At 33.1% G+C, this 22,649-nt stretch overlaps 1 protein-coding gene across 3 annotated transcripts; it reads right to left on the bottom strand.

The window, feature by feature from the left end:
- Positions 1-485: 485 nt before the first annotated feature.
- On the bottom strand, positions 486-15,108 carry LOC105348979 (uncharacterized). 3 transcript variants are annotated; one of them, XM_011458602.4, is made up of 3 exons: positions 14,913-15,108; positions 14,172-14,265; positions 486-3,709 (listed from the first exon to the last, which is right to left on the bottom strand). In XM_011458602.4, coding segments are annotated over exons 1-3 (933 nt in total). In that variant the 5' UTR covers positions 14,915-15,108; the 3' UTR covers positions 486-2,872. The 3 variants fall into 3 exon arrangements, with proteins under 3 accessions (XP_011456904.3, XP_065921720.1, XP_011456905.3); XM_066065648.1 differs by having other exon boundaries at positions 14,799-15,106; XM_011458603.4 differs by lacking the exons at positions 14,172-14,265; positions 14,913-15,108 and adding an exon at positions 6,527-6,711.
- Positions 15,109-22,649: the final 7,541 nt, after the last annotated feature.

Raw genomic sequence — 22,649 nt, forward strand, 5'->3', positions numbered from 1 at the left:
ACGACGGTATTTGGTTTCTAAAAACCAATATAAATTCATCATCGCTCGGTTAAACTTGAGGTTTTAATGACCGAACATTTTGATATCGATAAATCGGTTGTTCGTTACATGAAAACAAATCGTTCAGTTCTCTTTGAAGCTATTAGTATTAACGTACACATTGTTCATTGCTTCACACTCTATTGAGCTCTATTCATAGAGGAAAGCGTTTTTAGGGACTTTTATCGCATACTGGGTTTAAATGGTATCAAAGTACTTACTTATGCGGGAAAAATACATGCAAAAGAGTAATTTTTCATCTTGGTCGTATGTCATGTCCAGACTACAGAAAATAATGACGGGTAATTTTATTTACTCTACAGGACCCCTAAATATTAGCAAAAAGGAGAGGAGGCCCTTTACTTCCAAATTTTCAAGTTTTCGCGTTGAATTTTAACAAATTCTTTCATCATTCATATCTCAATTAAATAAAAATAAAAAAATGAAAAAATCATTTAAATTTATTTCGTTTCAATGCAATAAAATAATAACAATAACATTATTTATCACTTTAAAGGTTTAAACAGTACAAAATACTCCAATACTAAAAAAGATGTCAATACAACAAATCATGCATTCAATCAGAGAAACCCTGTCAAAATAATTGCAAAGTAAAATATCATTGACTGGTTTTCTGGCTAATAGTCAAGTTCAGGATGTTCACATAAAGTTTAAAATAAAACCTGTAACAGTACCTGTATATAGGTAGGTTTTCAAATACTTTTAAAACATATACAGCCATTTATAAATTTGTGATGGGGGTGAGCTTTTGTGTCAGGTCCACTGTCCATCATGACAACAGTGTATTTACCATGTTTACAGTCACAATAACAGTGTATTTACCATGTTTACTGTCACAATAACAGTGTATTTACCATGTTTACAGTCACAATAACAGTGTATTTACCATGTTTACAGTCACAATAACAGTGTATCTATCATGCTTAGTTACTGTCGTAATAACAGTTTACCATTTTCTCTGTCACAATAACAATGTATCTATCATGTCAACTATCACAATAACAGTGTATCTACGGTGTTAAATGCTTTATCATGCTTACTGTCACACAAACAGTACATTTACCATTTTCTCTGTCACAATAATAGCGTGTTAACCTTTTTTTCTGTCACAAAACCATGATTCTGGGACTTCATGCATGGGAACACTTGCATCTCCTACATGCTTCAATGAAGGAAGATGATTGCATTGATTTGAAATATTAAGCTTACATCATTTCTATGTCTCCCTCTTTCTCTTTCTCTCTAAAAAAATATCTACACTCAGATACTTAACACCAACACTTTTTATATTACTCCTTACATACAAGTAATTAATTTAGCATCAGTTTAACACACAACCAGAACAAAGAAAAATATAAAATAACAAAAGAAACAAGACCAATACACAAAAAGAAAACTTGAATAACACCTAACATTTACATCTGTAAAAGGTACATGTAACTTAGGATTTATAGGTAATACAAAGGATCTATTTGGCAGTGACCATTGTATGTCAGCAGTATCCAAATGAGCGGTAATGTCTCACAATTCACTCCTACAATAAATATAACTAGTGTGACTTCATTCTAAGATTAGATTGCACAATACACCCACAAATGTACACAGGATGGGAGGTAAAAATTGAGATCTGAATTCTTTTCGTTTTCTTTTTCTAAAAGCACAAAATATCTTTTTAGTTTTGATTTGATTTATTTCATCACTTAAAAAAGCCAGCCAAAAAAAATGATCAATTTGGGCTAAAAAAGCAATTCAGATTAGAAAATCAAACTGAATTTCCAAAAATATTATGCATAGCTTTGCCTACTAACACAAAATATAAAGGGATAGGGGTAGGGGTGCAATGGAATTATCAAAGTGTACTAACAAAAAAAAAAATATATAATGAAATAATAATTTAATAATTTGCACACAAAAAAAAATTGCATTGAACCTACAAAATTTGTGAAATGTTCACAACATGCAATCATAATGCACAGCATCAGTAGTCTTTCCTTGTCAGATTTTCTAATCAACAGAGAATTAACGATAATGGAAGAAAATAAACCCTGAATGAAACCACAAAGTTTAACTACATCTAGAACTGTGTCTATACAAAAGCTTAAAGCAGTTACAATACAAGCACTTCCCTTGTTATCACACAAAATTTGTATACATATAGATTTATATAATATATATATAAGATGAAAGATTCTCTCATGAGTAGCAGAAGACCAGCTTCCTCGCTGAAAGGACTGTATATGATGAAAGTTGATTTTGGTCCCCTTAAATCAACACATAAATAAATGTGTTTCATGCATGTTCAATTTTTTCTTGATGTTTTAAAGAAAGTTGAGAGAGAATGTATGAAATTGTTCGACATAATGTGGCTTCATAAAATAATTTGTCATTTTGCTCAACTTTTATTTAGTGGGAAACAGAGTGCAGCTTTGAACTAGCAAATGTTTTCTGTTATAAGTAATTCTGAATCGATAGAATGTGTTTTATAAAAAAAACAATTTGATCAAGCCTGCAGTCAATATTTCAACTTTGATACAATTTCATTCAAAAAATGTTAAAATGCTGTGAAAAGGCATTGTGGGATTTTCGATCAATAATAAGTTTAACCTACTCATGATATTTGTGTTTGAACCAAATTGATTTTTAAAATCATGGTCGAACTTGAGATGAATATTGTTGCAAATTTAACCTATTCATTGTAAGTGAATATTTCAAACCTTCATCATATACAGTCCTTCTGATGACAAAATTGTCCTTCAATGATCAGTGGGACTAGCAATGTTCTTAATTCCTGATGGAGTTTGCTGCAATAACATCACACTGGATGGTCCATGCTCCCTTCCACTTTGTGAAGGCTGTCTGTTTGCTCTGATCCTGTGAATCCACTTGAGGTGGAAGACCGGTCAAAATCATCCTTGGCTTTGGGCATATCAGAAAAGGATGGATTGTCCACTTGTGGCAAGTCATCACAACTTCCAACAGAATTTGAAGATGAGACTTTGTGTTCACTTGCAATAAACACTTCTTCCTGCATTTCATATGCAACGAACTCCCTTTCCTGAGAATCTTTTTGACTGTCTACATCTTCAGTAACATTTATGTCTTTCTCTGAGAATTTTCTCGAAATGGCGTCTGCCTCTTGTATGCCCTCTAGTTTGCTCCTCTGCATAATCCTCTGCTTTTTGCGTTTTCTGGGATGTCTTGCACGAGGCACTGCGGTAGAGTGCATGTCCTTGCTCTTATTTTGAGATTTTGTTGAATGAGAGGACTGTTTATGTTTCCCTGTAGAAGTGTTGGCATCAGAGGAGGCCACTTTATTCCTGCTTCCAGCAGAAGACTTTCTGCCACTATTTGGAATATTGTTGAGTTCATCCGAGTGCACAGAAGGAGTCTTACTCCGTGAACACAAGTATATGGAGCTCACAAGGACACTTATAAACACAGCAGCAAATCCAGACACTGTCAAAATAATCCCTACGGTCCTTTTGCCTTCTTGGCTCTGTAATTCCGGAGGGAACAGTGCATTGTCAAAGTAGCCATAGTTGAGGATAAGGCAGACTCCTGTGGAGACCATGATGATCCCCATGAGGAACATGAATACCCCCACCACACACAGGCAGCACTGGGTGGAGCTGGAGTGCATCCTGGGCATCTGAAATGACAAAGGGTGGCACCACTTATAAAACGGGTCTAAGACGCTCACAAAGAACAGCAACAAGTGTTAAGGAAATTTTTTGTAAAAGGAAGATTCATATCTCATTGGAGAGAGCAGATCATGTTTAATATCATTGATGCACAACATATGACCATAATCTCTCCTTTGTTGTCTACAATACATAGAGGCAAAAGCAATCGATTGTAGACAGATGGAGATGAATAGTAATATGACTATATTCTTGTATATCACTTAGTATTGACGTTTGTTGTTCAGTATCCACTTCAACATGTACAATCGACATTGCCTCTACGTTTACACATGTACCAGTGGATATTGACCACAGAGAACATACGCAAAGATAATTTTAACTTATTCCATTGTCTATCAAATATCTTTTAATGACCTCTACAAAAGTTTCTATTTCATTCCAACACTGGTGCTATTTTTATTTTGTTTGCATTGAAGTGTGAACAAAATAAAGAAGAAACAGACAATAAAAACTTAAAAAATGTAAAGGTTTTTATTTTGTAATTGCCTCAATGAGCAAAAAGTAATTAATACTGCTGTGCCATTGCTAATGTACAAAATAATTCCATTTCAAAAACAAAAACAACTGTTTCTAGTGAAGAACTAGTAAAATGGGGGAAAAAATCTTTCAATGAAGTTTGGGATAACTTCTAATTATCTTCTAATTTATTCCCCCTTCCTTCCTTCCTTCCTTTACATCCATTTAGAGGTGAACCTTTGATACAAAACAAAGATATACATACATACATTTCCTTCCCTCCTTCTTCTAACCTAATGCATACTAGTACTTCCATCTATTTTGAGTTCTGGTATTGGCTTTCCGCATGCATATTTTATGCTTAGATGGCCATGCAGACTCTTCTTTATATTATGTTCAGTGTAACACAGTTGTGAAAAATCATTATTCATATTTAGGCCACATTTTAGGTAAAATTACCCGGTATATGAAATACTGTTACATGTGATTGCATGAAATCTAATACTCTAATCTAGTATGAATATTACCAGGTATTCAGAATTCAAATGTCTGCGTCATTATTCAAAGGGTTACAACTTAATTGTGAGGTCTCTTTCAAACTTCTGTCAATTGAAAGCAAAGTTCATTCAAAAATATGGCCACGGTTTTCAGAATTCTTCCTCTTTGAGATCATGTGTCAGAATAAATCACATCGTTAGAAATCAGTTGGTTTCTTACAAACGTAAAGAAAATCAGCCGACCGACTATCAGATAGAAATTCATTTATGCTTAAAACAAAAAATGGCATGATAGTATCTACATGTGCAGAGTCATCTCTTTCCCATTCAATTCAACAAATTTCTCATCAACGATGGAAAATCATAATGTATACACCATACATATAATTTTGTGGAAAAAAAATAAACACATTCCTCCACAACAAAACTATTTCCATGCTCTAAAAATCACAAGAGTTTCGTGTTGCTTTCTGTTGTTGTTGTTGTGAGTTTATTGTGTTTTTACAGATTTCACTAAACTTTGTCACGTCACACCTTCTTCGTGAATATTCTATGCATGATTTATGAGCCCGGCTTGAACTTTACGAGATTTTACTACAGGTGTATGCACACATTAAGTAAAGAACGCAATAAACTATTTCAAAGAGAACGTCATTTGTTGTGAAATATTTCTAAGCTATCTCTTCCTTAAAAACAATGATGAAGCTTTTTTTTTTTGGTTCTAAATCATTGCCAGGTATACTTGTATATACTTACTGCAGATAACTGACATGAAGAGAATTCACATTTTTAAATTTGGCTTTATAAATCAGGTAGATAAAAGTTGATAATATTCCAATATTATGACTTATGATACATCAGCAAAAAATTTCATTGTTCTAAACAAAATGCACAATATACAATACTCCTCATTGAATTACCTATAGGCAAGAAGTATTTCATAACTTGTATTAATTCATGTAGCAAAATAGTAACAAAACAGCACAGTATTTAAACTTCTCAGAAAAGATTATCTGTTTTGATTTATAGTTCGTGTAGCTTAAATTCTGCAGTCTTTTTCACAAACAGCATGCTTCATTGGTTTTGGTCAATTTAACTTCTGCAGTCTTCAAGGGACACCCCATGTCTAGGGCTTAACATATATACTTAGTGTCTATTGTTCTTATAAATGCTGATAGCTCTGATTTTTAAATCCTTCTTCAAATTAATGGTCCAGATGACAAGTCTAAACCTATAGTGTTGTAAACCTCTTACATAAATTAATATCCTTGAAAATAAAGAGTTTAATCTGTTCTCCTTATTTAACCCAAATTATATCAAATGACTGCCAAACAAACTAATTAATAAGGGTTAATAATGGTGACATCATTAAATTATTAATAATCATAATAATCATTAAATATTCAAGAATTATGACTGAGATATTTCAGTATATGCTTGCATATATGTAAAACTCAATCAATTTGCTAATTGCATATTAAACCATTTCCCCCTTTTCAACACTTTGCGGAAACCCCTAAGGGCCTATCAAAAGTTTACTAGAAGAGAAAGGTTAATATTGAGAAAACACCTGTTCACATGAGATGACAATATTTTTCTTAGATCTTCGATTATATAACTCAAATTCAGAAGAAAATATCACAGATATAGTCGGACAATATTCTTACAATGCATGACACCACAAGTTAATCGATCTTTTCCTACCCCAAGACAGAAGATCGGCCATGTTTCCCAGTCATGAATCCATGACAGCGCTTCGCTTTGTGACTTGGACGATAATATCAAACTATAACAAACAACGTAAATTACCTGAATGATGGCCAGGAGACTCAGCTTTAGTCTCTTCCTAAATGTTACACTATTTTCACTCTCCATATTTTGTTCGCATGTCTATCGACACGACAGCGAGGTAAGGAAATAAACACATACACACACAGTCACAATGTATTCACAGTGACCCTTCTTCCACTCGGGTTCGACTGTTTACCCAATCGATACACCAGAACTACCGAAGCTTGAAATATTTAATAGCCAGCATAACGACTACCCGCCATTACATTCCAGTAAATCGTGTATGTGTCATTTAAAAATAGATTTCAACACATCCTTGATATTCCTTGAGTAATTTATTCAATAATTGTGCTATAATACAGAACATTCGTATTGATCAATTATATAATTTCGTAATTCATAAATAGTAGATGCACTTATTGAATCAGTGTTATATACTGTTTCTAATGATTTTTTTTCTATTCATTCATTCATCATATAGGCTTATCTGAGATATTTAACTGGGTTTTTTTGGGGGGGGGGGGGGTGGGGGGGTTGTTTTTGTTTTTGGTTTTTTTGTTAACTTATCCATCGACAGAGCCTCGGATTTATATATCTATTAAAACAGTTTATTTAGCTCACCTGAGCCGAAAAATAGAGTACATTTATATTATATATTTACTTGTACATATCAGTTGTTTCTTTAAAAGTTGGCACAAATCAGCCCAAAATCTGCAAAAAGACGCGTCACTTCGAGGAACTGATACACACCTACTCAGAACACTTTATGTAATTTTTGTTCATCAAAGAAAAAGTTCCAAAATATTCTAAATAAAATCAAGAATGTTCATAACTGTAAGTGTTAATTCTTGTTGCAAACGTTCTTTTTGGTTGGCTACACATATTCATCTTTCATCAAAACATATCCCCTCAAACAAGCTTATTTCCCGAGGACTCGCGTCGGGAAATAGACTTGCTCTCGGGGAGCTGAAATCTCGCTGACTCCCTCATTGGTATACTTTTTAAAAATACTAGTACTGTCAATTAAAAACGTTAAGTGTCAGTTCTACCGTATATGAAAATTACTACTAGTATACAACTACCAGGAAATCTTACATTCCACTGCATAAAAGAAATAATCCATGGATATTAAAAATCGAGTTTAGAATAAAAGTACGACATATGCTCATATTTATAGCCTGCTCAGAAGCTTTAAGATTTTTTTTTTTTTTTTTTTTTTTTATATATATTTTTGTTTTGGCTGTAGAACGAATTCTTCAGATAAAAAGGGAAAATAAATCAGTACTAACAGTGGATGGAAGTATTTTCTCCGACGAAAAGAACTTAAAAGTAATTGAATATTTATAGGAAAAGAGGAAGAGGGTGTCTTGAAAAAAAAAGGTAGAAAAAGAGTGAATGAACAAATATTGGTGACTGGGCCAGGGAACCGAATTCGGGACCGGTTCTCTACCGGTCAAGTTAAGCTAACATGGCTCATCATATCAGAATGCATCAACACCTAAAGTATATGGTCTGTCTCCAAAGAAGAAGAAGAAGAAACACGCTCGCCGCTCCTGTAATTGGTGTTACCATCAATCACTTAGGAAATATAGCGTGGCATTTCTCGTGTATTTTGGGCTGTTCGTCAGAAATAAAACATAATTAGGGTCAACTTTCCGCAATGCAGAATTTCGTAATAAATTCTATACTTTATCACGATCGATATGACTCAGCATCTTTCTTTTTTTCTTGTCGCGTAAAAGCCACCCGTGCTAAATAATTTAAGAGCATCAATTTAATTGGAATGTTCAAAACCCTTTAGCGCATCATTAGGAAAATCATTTCGACACCGTTGTCTGGTGGTAAAAAAAAATCAATAGTTTGTTTTCTAAAGTTACGATATGGTACGAACAAATTAAAAAAAACAATATTAGAAATACAAGACCGGTTGTCAAGGTACCATTACGCGATAAGCGTGAACCCTCAATTGTATCCTATATGTACACTCGATACATTGCTTGGCTGAACTACCCAGCCACGATCATGCCGTTTAAACAGACTAAATTATTTTATATCTAGATTATTCGTTTAGTCTTGACTAACTTTGAGGTGAGCAAGGACGTATTTCACCCCGACAATTAATTAAAGCAGTTCTAAAGTCATTCATTAACCGAAGCGAAGCGTCTTGACTTTTAGGACTCTCTCATTTTATGGATTTCATGTTCGATGCATAAACATTTTTAGCTAATCGGTGCACTCTGTCTTAAAACTATGAATAAAAAAAATAAGATGACATCCACATTGGAATTGAATGGGAATTTCTTCAGATCTGCACTTAAAACAGCGCAGTCCTCTTTTAGATGGATTAACTGAAAGGCTAGTTACGGCACTAACTTGCAGCTAATGTTACTAACGTTTGCGCAACCGAATCCTAAACTATTGAATATGAGTATAACAGGAATGATGACATCCGCGCAAATATGCAAACTCGAGAGAATTGGTTTAAGAAAGACTAAATGTTTTTGTTTTATTTTTTGTTTATTTAATCGTGAACTATGTTTATATCTCCTAATATTTCTACCTCAGGCATTAGAAATTACAATTAAAAGCACTGTCTAATATTGAATCTGTTTTATGCAGTGTTTACAGTTCTTTTCAATAAATTTGCAAATGCCTAAATTAAGGCGAATATTTTCCCCTATCATTAGTTAAACTGTATTGTATTAAAGCTTATGATGCGAAATTTCGATATTTTTCCGTAATGGTTTTACATGAAAAAAAAGTTCCCAACTTTCCTTATAAACTGCACAAACAAATTTACTTTCGTTAAGTTAAAAAACCCAAAAGAAATGAATTAAAATCTTTATTGTGTACCCAGATTTGCAAATAACCTATCGAGAGGAGACAATCTAATCTGGCTTTTTAAAAGACGATATGGGATTAGAATTTTATGAAGCATCGTGTTTGGCCTTGGAATTTGTACGGACTTGTCTTTAAAACTCGAAGTAAATCCTTGCAATTAAGGAAATCCCTGCGAAGATTTAAAACTTGTTCTAAGATTAAAATAAAACAACTCCTGGGGTCAATAGTTGTGACACCGGACGGACCCTGTGATCGTATACAAAACGTTAATGAGAGTGGGATTTTTAAAGACTATAGATTTATATATATAGACTTGTATTTATAGAGTCTAGATTTAAATCTTTCAAATGGATCGATATCAATTCGTGACTATGCGATTGTCAATTAAAGTTTCCTACATTTGTAGGTCTTGATTGAAGCAAGGTTGATTTTTTGGCTTAGATGTATACTATATATTTACAAATTTCAGTACACAACAATCGAATTTCATTCTACATATATACGTGGTAACTGAAACTGGAATTGTGAGACCATATAGAACCATTTTAACAAGACCTTGGACTTTCGGTAGGATGTAACTATCTTTTTTTTGGCGTCAAAACAAGTTGAAAATGACGCTGGTTTCAAATGAAATATACACAGTTTGCGTAGTCTTTGCTCAAGAGCCAGACAAAATCTTTTTGATTTCAAAGAACCATGACTGAGTGACCAGCAAAGAAATAGACAGGCCTACGTCACATTGCTGTTTGACACAACTACCCAAAGTCCAAGCTCTTGTTAAAATGGTTCTAAATACGCTGCAAAAGCAGACTAGAATATCAGTAATACATAATTTGACTCAAAAAATTTAACAATGTTTTGGAATAAATATGGAATGGTGACTCCTCTGTTCAAGGTGCTTGGATCAAAAGTTTTGAACTTTTCCACTTCCGACCTATTAAATACTCAGTTTTGCATATGTAAACTCGCCGGTTAATTTTGATCATAATTTGAAATATATGTTAAGAACGAAGCAAACACGACACAGGCTTGTTAAACGACGTCTTATTTATATGAACAGAAGAATGATATGATTTTCAAGTATAAGTTCTGGATATGACTTGGAATTTTGAGGTTCCTGTCGTTCTTAGGCCAAGGTAAATTTTGCGCTAGTTCCTTGGGTTCGATCTTGTTTTTTGGGTCCTAAAAATAGTAATTTTGACAACATAATGCTATATTCATACTTCTATGTCACATCAAATATTAAACCTGTTATTTTTAGTAGTATTACACAGTATTATGATGTTGGTAATGTTAATGATTCGATGAGGCATTAAACATTTTACTCCAGAAAGTTGAATACTTCTTTTTGTTTTTATATATGTTATTGTTATTCGAGGGCTGATACAGGCTATGATATGGGAAAGGGTATCTATTATTATATTATAATGTTATTGTTAATGATCATCATCCTTTAGAAAATTGAGCACCTCTTTTTGTTTCTCTTTTTACTGAGGTTGATGATGATGGAAGCACAACAGTTGTCTGCTAGTAGACAACTTCGCTGATTGTTGGTTTCCGGTAGCGGCGCGTGATGTTGGTCTTGTATTGGTTGACATTAATGATGACTTGTTTTGATTTTTTTGTTTGTCTAATTTACATTAAGACGTGATTTGGCTAAGTAAAATGCAGTTGTATGTGTCTATAATGATAGTTATTAATCGTATGCACATATATATGAAAGGCCTAATTGTAAATACTTTATTGTACCGGTATTAATCTTTTCAATCAGCTAAAAGACGAAAGTCGCAAAGACGTTAATGCCATGCCATCGAATCAATTTTTAAAAGCGAGACCTCAGTAGAAAGAAAACAACGATATTAAACCGTTAGAAATAGATCAGGCTCATGAAGACATGTTAGGGAAATTCATTATACCCGATATAGTGTTGCATGAACAACTACATTATGATAGCAATTATGGTTACAACGTTCTACTCTCAGCAACTAATTGCATCTGACGTCACTAGGACGCAATATTGTTATTTTATTTGGCAGATTTTTTTTATATATATCCTAATAAAAGTTCGACGGCACTAGTACTTAATTTGCAACATAATATTTTACAACTGACAAAAATTAAACCCCGATTGATGGTAACGAAAAAAATCAATACCTAGGGATGGAAGGTAAAGAAGAAGAGAGTTGTTTTTTATTCTTCCGATTTGTACTTTTAATACATTTATATACGTGTTCCTACATTGATAGATTTTGTTTTGTAATTTTAAACACTTTTTAAAAAATTCATTGTGCATATACATATATAGCCTACGTTGAACTTGATTTTTTAACTTCATATAGAAATTTGATTATTTTTAAAACTGTTCTGACACAATAAACCTATTTTTCCAGCTAATATCACGAGGAAAATCAGCATTCGTCTAGTGGTCTATTTCTATAACATGGCGTTCAATTTCGCCATAAATTATTTGTACAACTATAAATCTATATATGGAAACTCTATCCTTTCTGAAATGATGGTATACCAAATAATTAATTATTATTTAACAATTGTAATCTGAACTTGCATCGATTGTTAAAAGAATTACGATAATATTTCAAAGTGAGGAGCAAATTTCTTTTCTATGTGCAGTTGTTGCTTGAATATTGATTAACCAATTTGCAATATAAGCATAGAAATTGCAAAACTTTCGCAACAAAAGACGTACTGATGAATGCATTCTTATTAACTTGATATATCAGTGGCTTTGAAAAGTCACCGCATGACAATGGAGTTTGTATTTTTGCATTCGTTTTTGAACTCAATATTTAAAAGAGCAATAATGACAGAACACGCAATTATTAACCATTGATGAAGCTTTTTAACAACAAAGTTATTATGACCAAAACATATAAATAAATAAAGATAATTACATTTCTTACGTTGACTACAAGCAAATATCAAACAAACCTATTTTTTTTCTAATATAAATTGCAATTTTTTTTTTCGCAATGACTTGACATTTAAAGGTGGTGGATACCCCCTCCCCCTCTTAACTTAGAATGTCCTAAGTATCTATGTAGAAGAACACGATCAAACAATTTTAAAATAACCTCATAACAAAAAATTCCATCGAATAATTTTTGTCATCATCCAAATAAAATCGTCATGGATGATGTGCTTGGGAATCAAGGATTGTAAAAAAGTTATTTTCACAGATAATTTGAATCATCTTTGCTGCTGTTGATTTAAAAAAAAATAACTAGCACTGATTGGGAATCTTTAAAGTAGTTTGCAGACCGTGGGCTAGAATGGATATAGGTATCTATTTCACGTGTCGTGCCTTCTTTTAAATGACCAAACAATCGCGAGCTCACGAATTCCACATGCATGCATTTTGTATTCGTGTCCATGGTCTTAATACAAACACTATTTAATTCTACGTGTCGAAATACCCTTTCTTGAAGACATTTTCTTATTTTTGGAACATATAAACGCTTTGTAAATGTTGACTTTGCTTTCAAAGATAAGATATCAACCTATCCCCCAATTAACGCTATGCAAACTGCATTTGCGAATATTTATCAAAACATGGCAATTTTCTTTGACTCAAAGCAATAAGACATTGTCATGAATAAGACTGTTATGCAAGAAACCCTGGAAAATTCCTAAAAAAAAAAAAAAACCTCAGTGAAGAAGCAATAAATAATTATCGACTAGCTCTCTTTGCCAGGTACTACAGTAGAAAAATTACACGCAAATATACCTTTTAGCTGCTTTATCAGAGTCTTATATAATGTTTAAAGAAGCTGAATTAATAACAATTTCTGTCATCCGCAGCTGTTTGCAGTTTATTCTATTCTGAATTTGAAAGGAGAATCGACCAATTTAAAGTACGAATGTACCCTGAATTTTAAATGGAATGGAATGGATGGTCACCCGAACTACACAAATTCACACTGATCAAAGTGTAAAAATGGTCTAAGGGAAGAAGATATCAGCAAAATGAGTATCGGTGATATTATACCTCGCTGAATAAATAATGAGACTATGAAAAGCCATGAAACCTGTGTTCATTAATTGATGAATTGTGGGATATCTAAGCATCATCTCTAGGATCGGGTTGTCATTTCATCTATCTACCCGGTATCTGATCGTCACTATATCCACTACTTCCTGGCTGTATACATACAGATATAAGGTTTCTTTCTGAACCGAATTTTACGTGGCAAAGCTCCAAATAAGCTCTCCTATTGCCTTACCATCTCCCCCTTTGTCAACATAACTGCATGCATATTTTTTGTTAAATGGCATTAAAAATCTTTTTATTAGATATTCTTTTCCATTTCAAACGAGAGTACTTAAACATGTAAATTTTTTGTTTAATTTGTTTACTTTGCTCATGTATTTCAAAAAGATTATGTTTTAAGAATTGCATCAACCAGAGTTATCAAATATTAGATATGTATTTCAATCATGAGATAGTTTGTATTTTTTTAATCACAAAACATACTTTTTTATTATTTTATTTTTCATGCATGAATATGATGAGGTTCCTTGTGCATTGTCGTTGTTCTTCAATTTAACGGATGGAAGTGAATTCAAAATTTACAACATGACACTTGGATGCTTATACAGCGTAAAATGTTACCGATTTATATTGCTTGTAGTTTTAGAACCACCAAGTTCTTGGATCGTAAACACTTCCCCACTGAAGACAACACCATAATCATACAGTGTAACAGTTATGGTCATATATAAATTAAAAGGTTTTGAATGACGTGTATTAGAAATGGATTACACGCGATCAGCTAATGAAATCATAATAAAAAAAATTACTTACCCATTGTGCACAGGTTGTTTTGTTTGGAGTCTGAGACATTTGACAGGAATCAGCTCGACCATGCTTAAGGTAGTTCCTCCATTCTCGGCTACACCTACATTAAGGGAATCACACACTCGTAAAGAGATTTCACAACACCGCGGTCCGCTCAAACAGCCCGAGTTTACTTAACTTTCATAGACCTGACATGAAGAAGTTTGTTTAGAAATGGTGCAGAATTCTTCCGTACTGTCAGACCTTATCGGTTTAAGTAACTAAGCATACCCCCAATAAATTTAACTTAACTCAAAGCAATCAAAACTCTGGACCTTTAAACCTGTTTACGTTTGTTGTTTTTTTTTCTTTCAGTCTTTGGAAAAACCCATTGAAATGTTAGCAAATATTGCATACAAAATACTCGGGTGGGTGAACGCGATTTGCTTCATTTGAGCCAGTTATTTGAAAAGAAATGGTCGAGTATTTTAAGGGATGTGAGTGAATGGATTAATGATTCCAACAGCTTTGAATAATTAATGGAAGTCAATATATAAATCATTAAAAGACGCGGCTGCTAGATTTGATAGAATCAATGTTGTCGGCTCACAGAAAACATTTGATAACTAAAGTGTCTTATAACGAACGACTTACGATTTTCTAAAGTTAAAGGTCCAAAATATCCTGCAGAATTTCAAAAACAAAGAAAACGCAGCGCGCTTGCAATTGAGCTTCACTGCGACGAAAAGATTGTCAGTTCACACTTACATCCAGTTGAGAACTCAAAACGAATATTGAGTTCGATTTTTGTCTTTCACAGGCATGCTGCAGAAACAGGGAGTATAAGTGAATACAACTTAAAAGAAGCGACGAAGTCTCATATTATTGTTAATTATTGACGACAACAACAGTGCAGCTATACATTGAACCACTCTGGAACCCACAACCTTCGCATGAATACTATTACCCGTTGCATTGCTCCATGTATATCAAATTATATCGAAAATGAAAAAAAATCCCTGTACGCCTTTATCCCAGGTGCATTGATTTTCAATACATAAAAGTGACTAAGCTTAAATTCCATATCTCTCAGTGGATGACAGCGGGAATTATAAGCTCGCTGATATTTTTTTTTATATGCTTGTTTACACAACGACAGTCCTTCAAAGTTAGGACCATTTTATTGTTGTTTGAACCTGACTTCCTGGTCCACACAAACCGATCCCGACCCATGGGGAAATGATTCATGCTACTATATATCAGTTGCGATGGTTTATTTACATCCAGGGACAATTTTCTTCAAAAATCTTACAAAACTAAAACTCTCTCTCTCTCTCTCTCTTTCTCTCTCTCTCTCTCTCGCTCTCTCTCTCTCTCTCTCTCTCTCTCTCTCTCTCCGATTTTTCAAACGTTCCGACAAATGACCTCGCTTTGACAGCATAATAGATAATAATAATTAATAATAATAAATGCTAATGGAACAAACTAAAGTAGTTGATGGACAAATGTTCTGGAAATTCCCCCATGAGCATTTTGGGTAGGCGGATATGCTTGTGTACATGGGTCATTGTGAAAGAGTAAGCGAATATCGTGACAAAATGGCAGAATCGATCCATGGTAAAACATCCTCTTTTCATGATCTAGTGATTACACTGCCGACAATTAAAATTATTCTACAACAGTCGACAATTGGAGATCTGAGGAAACGTAACAAAGCACACATACACACACACACACCCGAGCATATTACTAGTATCACATTCTGTAAAGAGTATTCTGTACATCGATTTGGAATGAACTTAAAATAAAAATTTTACAATGCCTTCTCTTCCTGGATTTTTTTCCCCAAAGAGGTTGGCGTCGATTTGGAACGATTTAGATAAGATTAAGAATACTAGTATATAACAGAGTCTGATGCGTATATTATTCATTTTGTCTTATCGATTCTTTGTCAAATCATCGGTCGATACATGTATACATATAGTCCTTTCAGATTTTGTTTCGAAATTCATTCACGACAAATTCTGATTATCAAGAATCTAAACTTGTGTGAAAGATTTATACATGTACATACATGCAGCGAAATTTAACAACTGACCCTTTTGTTAAGGGGGGGGGGGGGGGTCGCTAGTTAACAAATTAACGATCAGATTTGTTTTAAATTTTCAAAAATGGTTTGTTTTGCCATTAACTATTATTTTGTAAAAAATATACTAGTATTCCAAAAAAACTTATCTTTAAAATTTGATTTTTTATCTATGTACCTATAAAGAGCTCTTCCTCTCAAGGATATTAGATTTCTAATCTATGATAATCTATAGATTTACTATGGCAACAGCCACCCAGTGCATTGCTCGAATATTGATGTACATGTACTTACTTTGTAAATTTGCCGTTGTCTTTTCTCTAACGGTGATTCGTGAAACTGTTTGCAAGCTTGACAATTAAAATTCAGTTTTTAAAGAACACAAATTTTATAAACATTAATAAAAACTGTTACTAGACGAAAAGTGTCGTGGTGCTTTAAAAGCTGATGCCTCGTACTTTACCGCATTTTCTGTATATTTAATTTTTCTTTTGTGTGTAGTTTTCATTTAACGTATAAAAAGTTCGTGTACCAGCTGCTTCCGATTGATCCGAATGAGCAAGTAACATTGCATGCGGTAGAGACACAAATTTAATTCAAAAGTTATTTTTACATGCTAATGATTCACATGTATCAGCTTGCTTTAAAGTGTCCCTTTTGTCGTCAGTATTATCTTCGATCGCGTTTTTGCAGTCCACAAACAGTACAGTATAGTATTACAAGAGCAACGCAAACTTTTAGAAATATTGGGATAAGAAATATATGGAACGCCTCAACTGTCTTATGTAGATAATCTTCATAATATGATGATACTTCAACATTACATGCTGATACTTTAACATTACGTGATGGTACTTTAACATTACGTGCTGATACTTCAACATTACATGTTGATACTTTAACATTACATGCTGATACTTCAACATTACATGCTGATACTTCATTATATGATGGTACTTCACTATGCGGTAGTTCTAAAAATAGGGGTTGGGAAGCGTCGCCTAGGGATCGAAATACACTAAAACTCAGAACACGTGGATGCCTGTAAAGTTTTTAACACTGTGCTGTTTCTCTGTTTCAGAGATTGATCAGATTGGACTAAGGTCCACTTAAACTAGTTTAGATCGAGATACTTAACAAATGCTACTATTTGATTAAGTGTTGTCTTTTAAATGGGTCATTTTAAATTTTAAAGAATGGCTGCATTGTGAGTCCATTGGGGCTCAGCGCATAAAAATCAGGGAGTACGAAAAGTCCTTCAGGGAATTTTGTCTAAAAAAGTGCATTCAGAACCCAATCTTTTGGCGCTTAGTCAGAGCGGACAGCTAATTTTTTTTTAAAAAAAGCATCTAAACAAAGACTTCTGTCATTCATGTTACATGTAGATTGGACTTATTGGGATTAATGGGTTCTCCCTGGAGATCCACGTGAAAGAGTGGGCAATGAAAGCACTCAGTCTGATTTGTTCAACAATACAGTCACTGCTAAAATCAGATTCAACAGCAATGCAATGCTTTATCCTTTGCATGATCTTATAAGTTGCATGTGTGGTTGTCGTTTGCCTAAATACATTGCACCAACACAAATCGTATGTTTCGACAATATTTTTATTCCGTAAAGATCCTCTCTCATGAGCTGTAGTGTATTGTGTACTTCTTCAGTTCCAGCTTTTTTTTTTTTTTAATTTTTTTCATATTTTTGTTTACACATAAATCCACATACACACATATTTCAGACATATTTCATACATTTCAAGATTCTAGATATTGTAATATCTTATTAATCTAATGAATAGATTATCCGTGTAGTGTGAAAACGTGTTTTCTTGTAAAAAAAAAATAAATAAATAAATAATAGCAGTAAATGAAAAGAGAAAAAGGAAGATATAGAAGATAAAAAAAAATACAATAAAAAAGGGGGTACATGTATCAAAATATTTGTTCACAAGTCAATATAATTAAAAAAAAAAAGAGAATAGTTTAAGCAATCACATATGTCTTAAAACTTGGTAAAATTTCTCACAAATTGTTTGCCAGTGGTTTTCATAATCTGAGTATCTACAGTTTTTCAATAACATATATTTTTCAAGCAGAATCCTGTTTTTTATTATTTGTAGTTCCAGCTTTTTGAGAGTTGATTTTAATCAACTCTCCTATGCAGTCACTCTGGCAAACCGAAAGTGAAACAGTGTTTGGACCTAAGTACAAATCATCACCGCTGACAAGACGTAGATCTTGTAAATAATAGATAAATTCGGTGTACTGTATGTTGTGCCATTGTTTTTCAAAAGAAAAATATCTATAAATACATTGAAAATAGTTAGAATTTATATAGTACGAACAATTCAATTGTTTTTTGTAGTTGCATGTATTCCTACGCTAGAGTTAAATATAGTCTCGTTCAGCCAGACGCTCGGCTGTCTCCGTAAATCTCCGACAAGCAGAAAGTCTCTCTTGGTAGTCGGGGTTTAACGGAGACAGCCGAGCATCTGGTCGAAGGAGACTAGAGTTCAATATTGCTTGGATCTAGACGTGTACAATTTTTAGAAACATTTCGATTACTGATGGAATTACAGTTTGATGGAATTATTTTTATCTTTAAATATTACACAACATGATTCATATGGGGTTTTCTCGAAATTCTTGTCGGAAAAGTTCGAGAATTCATATTATAAAATTTTTTATAACATATCGTTGATTTTAAAATTGATAATAATCAATAAAATCCACTCCCGACAGTACTTCAGTACTTTGATTTACATGACCCAAACTAGTCTCAGTGGACCTCAGTCCTATGTGATCAATCTCTGAAACAGAGAAACAGCCCAATGTTAAAACTTCCCTATTTTAAGAACCACCGCATAGTGAAGTACCATCATATAATGAAGTATCAGCATGTAATGTTGAACTATCAGCACGTAATGTTAAAGTACCATCATATAATGTTAAAGTATCAGCATGTAATGTTAAAGTATCAGCACGTAATGTTAAAGTACCATCACGTAATGTTAAAGTACCATCACGTAATGTTGAAGTATCAGCATGTAATGTTAAAGTACCATCATGTAATGTTGAAGTATCAGCACGTAATGTTGAAGTACCATCACGTAATGTTAAAGTATCAGCATGTAATGTTAAAGTACCATCACGTAATGTTAAAGTATCAGCATGTAATGTTGAAGTATCATCATATTATGAAGATTACCTACATAAGGCAACTGAGGCGTTCCATAGAAATATATTGATATTCAGTTTAATATGATGAGTTTTTGTATTAGTCGAAAACTGATTAATACGCTGTTTTTCATTAAACTTTGGCGGTCTCGCTCGATCATTATTGATATTCCTGTTTTTAGCGAGGCATATATATTTATGTGGCCAATATTAAATTTTGAAACATAATTAATAAGCATTGGTTGTGTTCAAGTTCAGTTTTCTTTTATTCATTTTTTTTCTCCTTTGCTGTCAGTAATCTTTGCTAGACAAAGTAGCAATTTTAACAAACAGAAACACCAGCACCTGGAAAAAACCAAACGTGCAGTTTATTTTTCACAAGGGATTGAAAACTTTAGGGGAAACTTGACTTCCTAGCTTTTTTTGAAATTCAATTTTACAAATATACACGAATGATGGTTGTAAAGACATAAAGATTAAGATATATGTTTATCAGCCCTTTTGTTGAGATCATAAAACACACATTTACAAACATGTTGCACATGCCTCAAGTGTTGTAAAAATTTATTGTCCGAAAAAATATCAAATTGAGAGATTTTTACTGCCTGCTCTAATCTTGAAGCTGGCTCACAACAGAAAATCCGAAATTTTCCTATCGTTCAGTTTTTCGGAACTTTGATATTTTGTTCTTTAGATTTTCTTTTAGGCTAAAACGCGTAAATATTATTATTATTAAATATGTTTGAATATGCAATACCAAAAATTAAAGGTCTTTACTCTAGTTTAACAAAAAATTACAGATTTTTAGATAATAGAGAGCTAAATTGCACAAAGACCAAATACACACCTGTATATGTTTCAAAATTATCAATATATTCGGTATCTCATTGTTTGGCCTTAATTAAGTATGACATATATTTTTCTTAAGATAAAGGTTGGAAATTAACTTACTTTGTGTTCTTTAGAAAATATTGTAAAAAACAAACTTCACGAGTGTTTCGTTTATTCTTTGAAATCAGAAGAACGCTAAAATAAACGCTTGAACCCAATGGTGAAAAGATTTAAAGTCAACCGTATAAACAAACAGTAAAATTGCAATTTGTGTTTCAACATGTCTCTTATTTTAAAAGTTCTTTAAATTGTACAATAATTGGTTTTAGCCGATATATACATTTTAACACCACGACAATTGCTTTGAATTTCAATGAAACCCATTAGAAGTCATCTTAATTCGCAGGAATTCATGATAAGTTAAATAGAATAGATTTTTTTTAATCTTCCAAACTTCAAGCATCAGTTGTCTCCTTAACTGCTATTTACAAAAAGAAAAAAAAAATAAAGGCAGTAATTTAAATGATGACATGTAGAATCAAAGTCTACGAGATACCCTCGATTTGATATGTTTGGCTCATATTGCGCCTCATTTTATTTTTCTTTACAAAGACAATTTATTTTTAACTCATTTGACAATTTACAATTACCCACTGTTTTGCAATTGAAGTTTCAATGAAATATGGCACTTCTTAAGATTGCAAAAACATATTTAACTACGCCAAAATAGTTTGATAAGTGACCATCCACTAGTTGATTGTGTACTATGACAATGTACAATATATATATATAATACATTGTAGTTTGTTGTTAACGTCAAAGGAATACTCATTCATTACTCAAAATTGTGTGTTTTTCATATTCGATTGTTCTTTGTTTCCCGATCATATTATTGAATTGCATAATAAAATATCCTTTAAATTAATCGCTATTATATAATGAATTTTCCAAGAAGAGATTTATTTTATCAAATAAATAATGCAACAAAGAACCACTGAAATTGTGTAATATTAGATACTATTACAGTGGAATGGTTAAAATTAGTTCAGTAATTAAAGACATGTTTTTTTTTCACCTGTGCTGGTTGAGCTTAAGCTTGAACAAAATGTTTGTTCAATTATGTAAGTGTCTTAGTGACAGTATGATGCTCAAAGCATGAGAATCTAAGCGTTTTGAGAGCTGAATTGCATCGAATCCCACGCGCCATTGGAAATTAACTTGGCACCTGTCTGTCGATTATACTTTAAGTTCGCTGTCCGTCTGACCGTCCGTCCGATCACTTCACAGTTTTAACTCTTTGAAAATGACTGAGTTAATTGCAAACAAACTTAGCACTAAACAATTTAGGCGAAGAACATTCCAATTTATTCATTTGAAGAGTTAGGTTTCCTCTCCAAAAGGGACATACTAATATTAATGAAGGATGAAAACAGGATAGAATATTTAAATATTTTTATTAAAAGAATTATAAAACCGCTAATGAGAATCAAAACAAGTTTCATTCCATGCCTTATATATATATGATGGATATAATTTTTGTCGAACAATAACCCCCGGGGTCGGGTAAATGGTTTCAAATTATTGAAGTGTTTCATTTAAGAAACTAATAAGAACTTATCCTTACATATCAGGTTACTTTACATGCGCGGATCCAGAAAATTTTTCCAGGGGGGGTCCGAAGGATAATTGTGTTTGCCAGGGGGGGTCCGAGGCATATTTTCGCGATAATTTTACTATGTAAATTAATAAATTTTCATTTTCCAGGGGGGGTCGGGACCCCCCCGACCCCCCCCCCCCCCCCTCTAGATCCGCGCATGCTTTAAAAGAACGAGGACGAATTGCGAGACAATTGTAGAAGGTTTCTACTCAATCGCAACTTCTCGGGCCTTTCCGGCAAGCTCGGAAAACGTGTTTTTCCGAGCTTGCCGGAAAGGCCCGAGAAGTTGCGATTGGGTTTCTACTTTGTTTCAATTTTACCCTAAATATGAAATTCCAAATGCTCACAAATTAGAACTTGAATTCACAAAACCAACGTTATTGTTTACATTCTCAATTCCTATATGCAGCAAAGAAATATAATTAATTAAGTCGGATTGTTGTATTGGCATTCAAAGTAAAAAAAAAATCTGTCATTGGAATAATTTGGTCTTAATGATAAAACAGTATGTTAGCAGTCAACTAGACTAATGTCGTACTCTAATCAGAATTGCTTCCAACCAACTTGAATATTTGCATGTCTTTCGAATAAAATTCTCATAAAAGACACTCAGAATTATGCAATACGCAAAATGTTCCCTGGACGTTTGCATCGATAGGATAATTCTTTGTTCTTTTAATGCAGTTAAACCATACCGAAAAGACCGAGACGAGCTGAGATTGTTAACAACATAAAATCTTTGAATTAATATAAACATT

This window comes from Magallana gigas, chromosome 7 (genome assembly GCF_963853765.1).
Source record: "Magallana gigas chromosome 7, xbMagGiga1.1, whole genome shotgun sequence".
NCBI classification, from domain to species: Eukaryota; Metazoa; Mollusca; class Bivalvia; order Ostreida; family Ostreidae; genus Magallana; species Magallana gigas.

Excerpts from the sequence above, each read along its gene's own strand:
- LOC105348979 (XM_011458602.4), bottom strand. Across the intron at positions 3,710-14,171 it reads AAACAACCTGTGCACAATGG|ATGCCCAGGATGCACTCCAG; the intron begins GTAAGTAATTTT and ends TTGTCATTTCAG.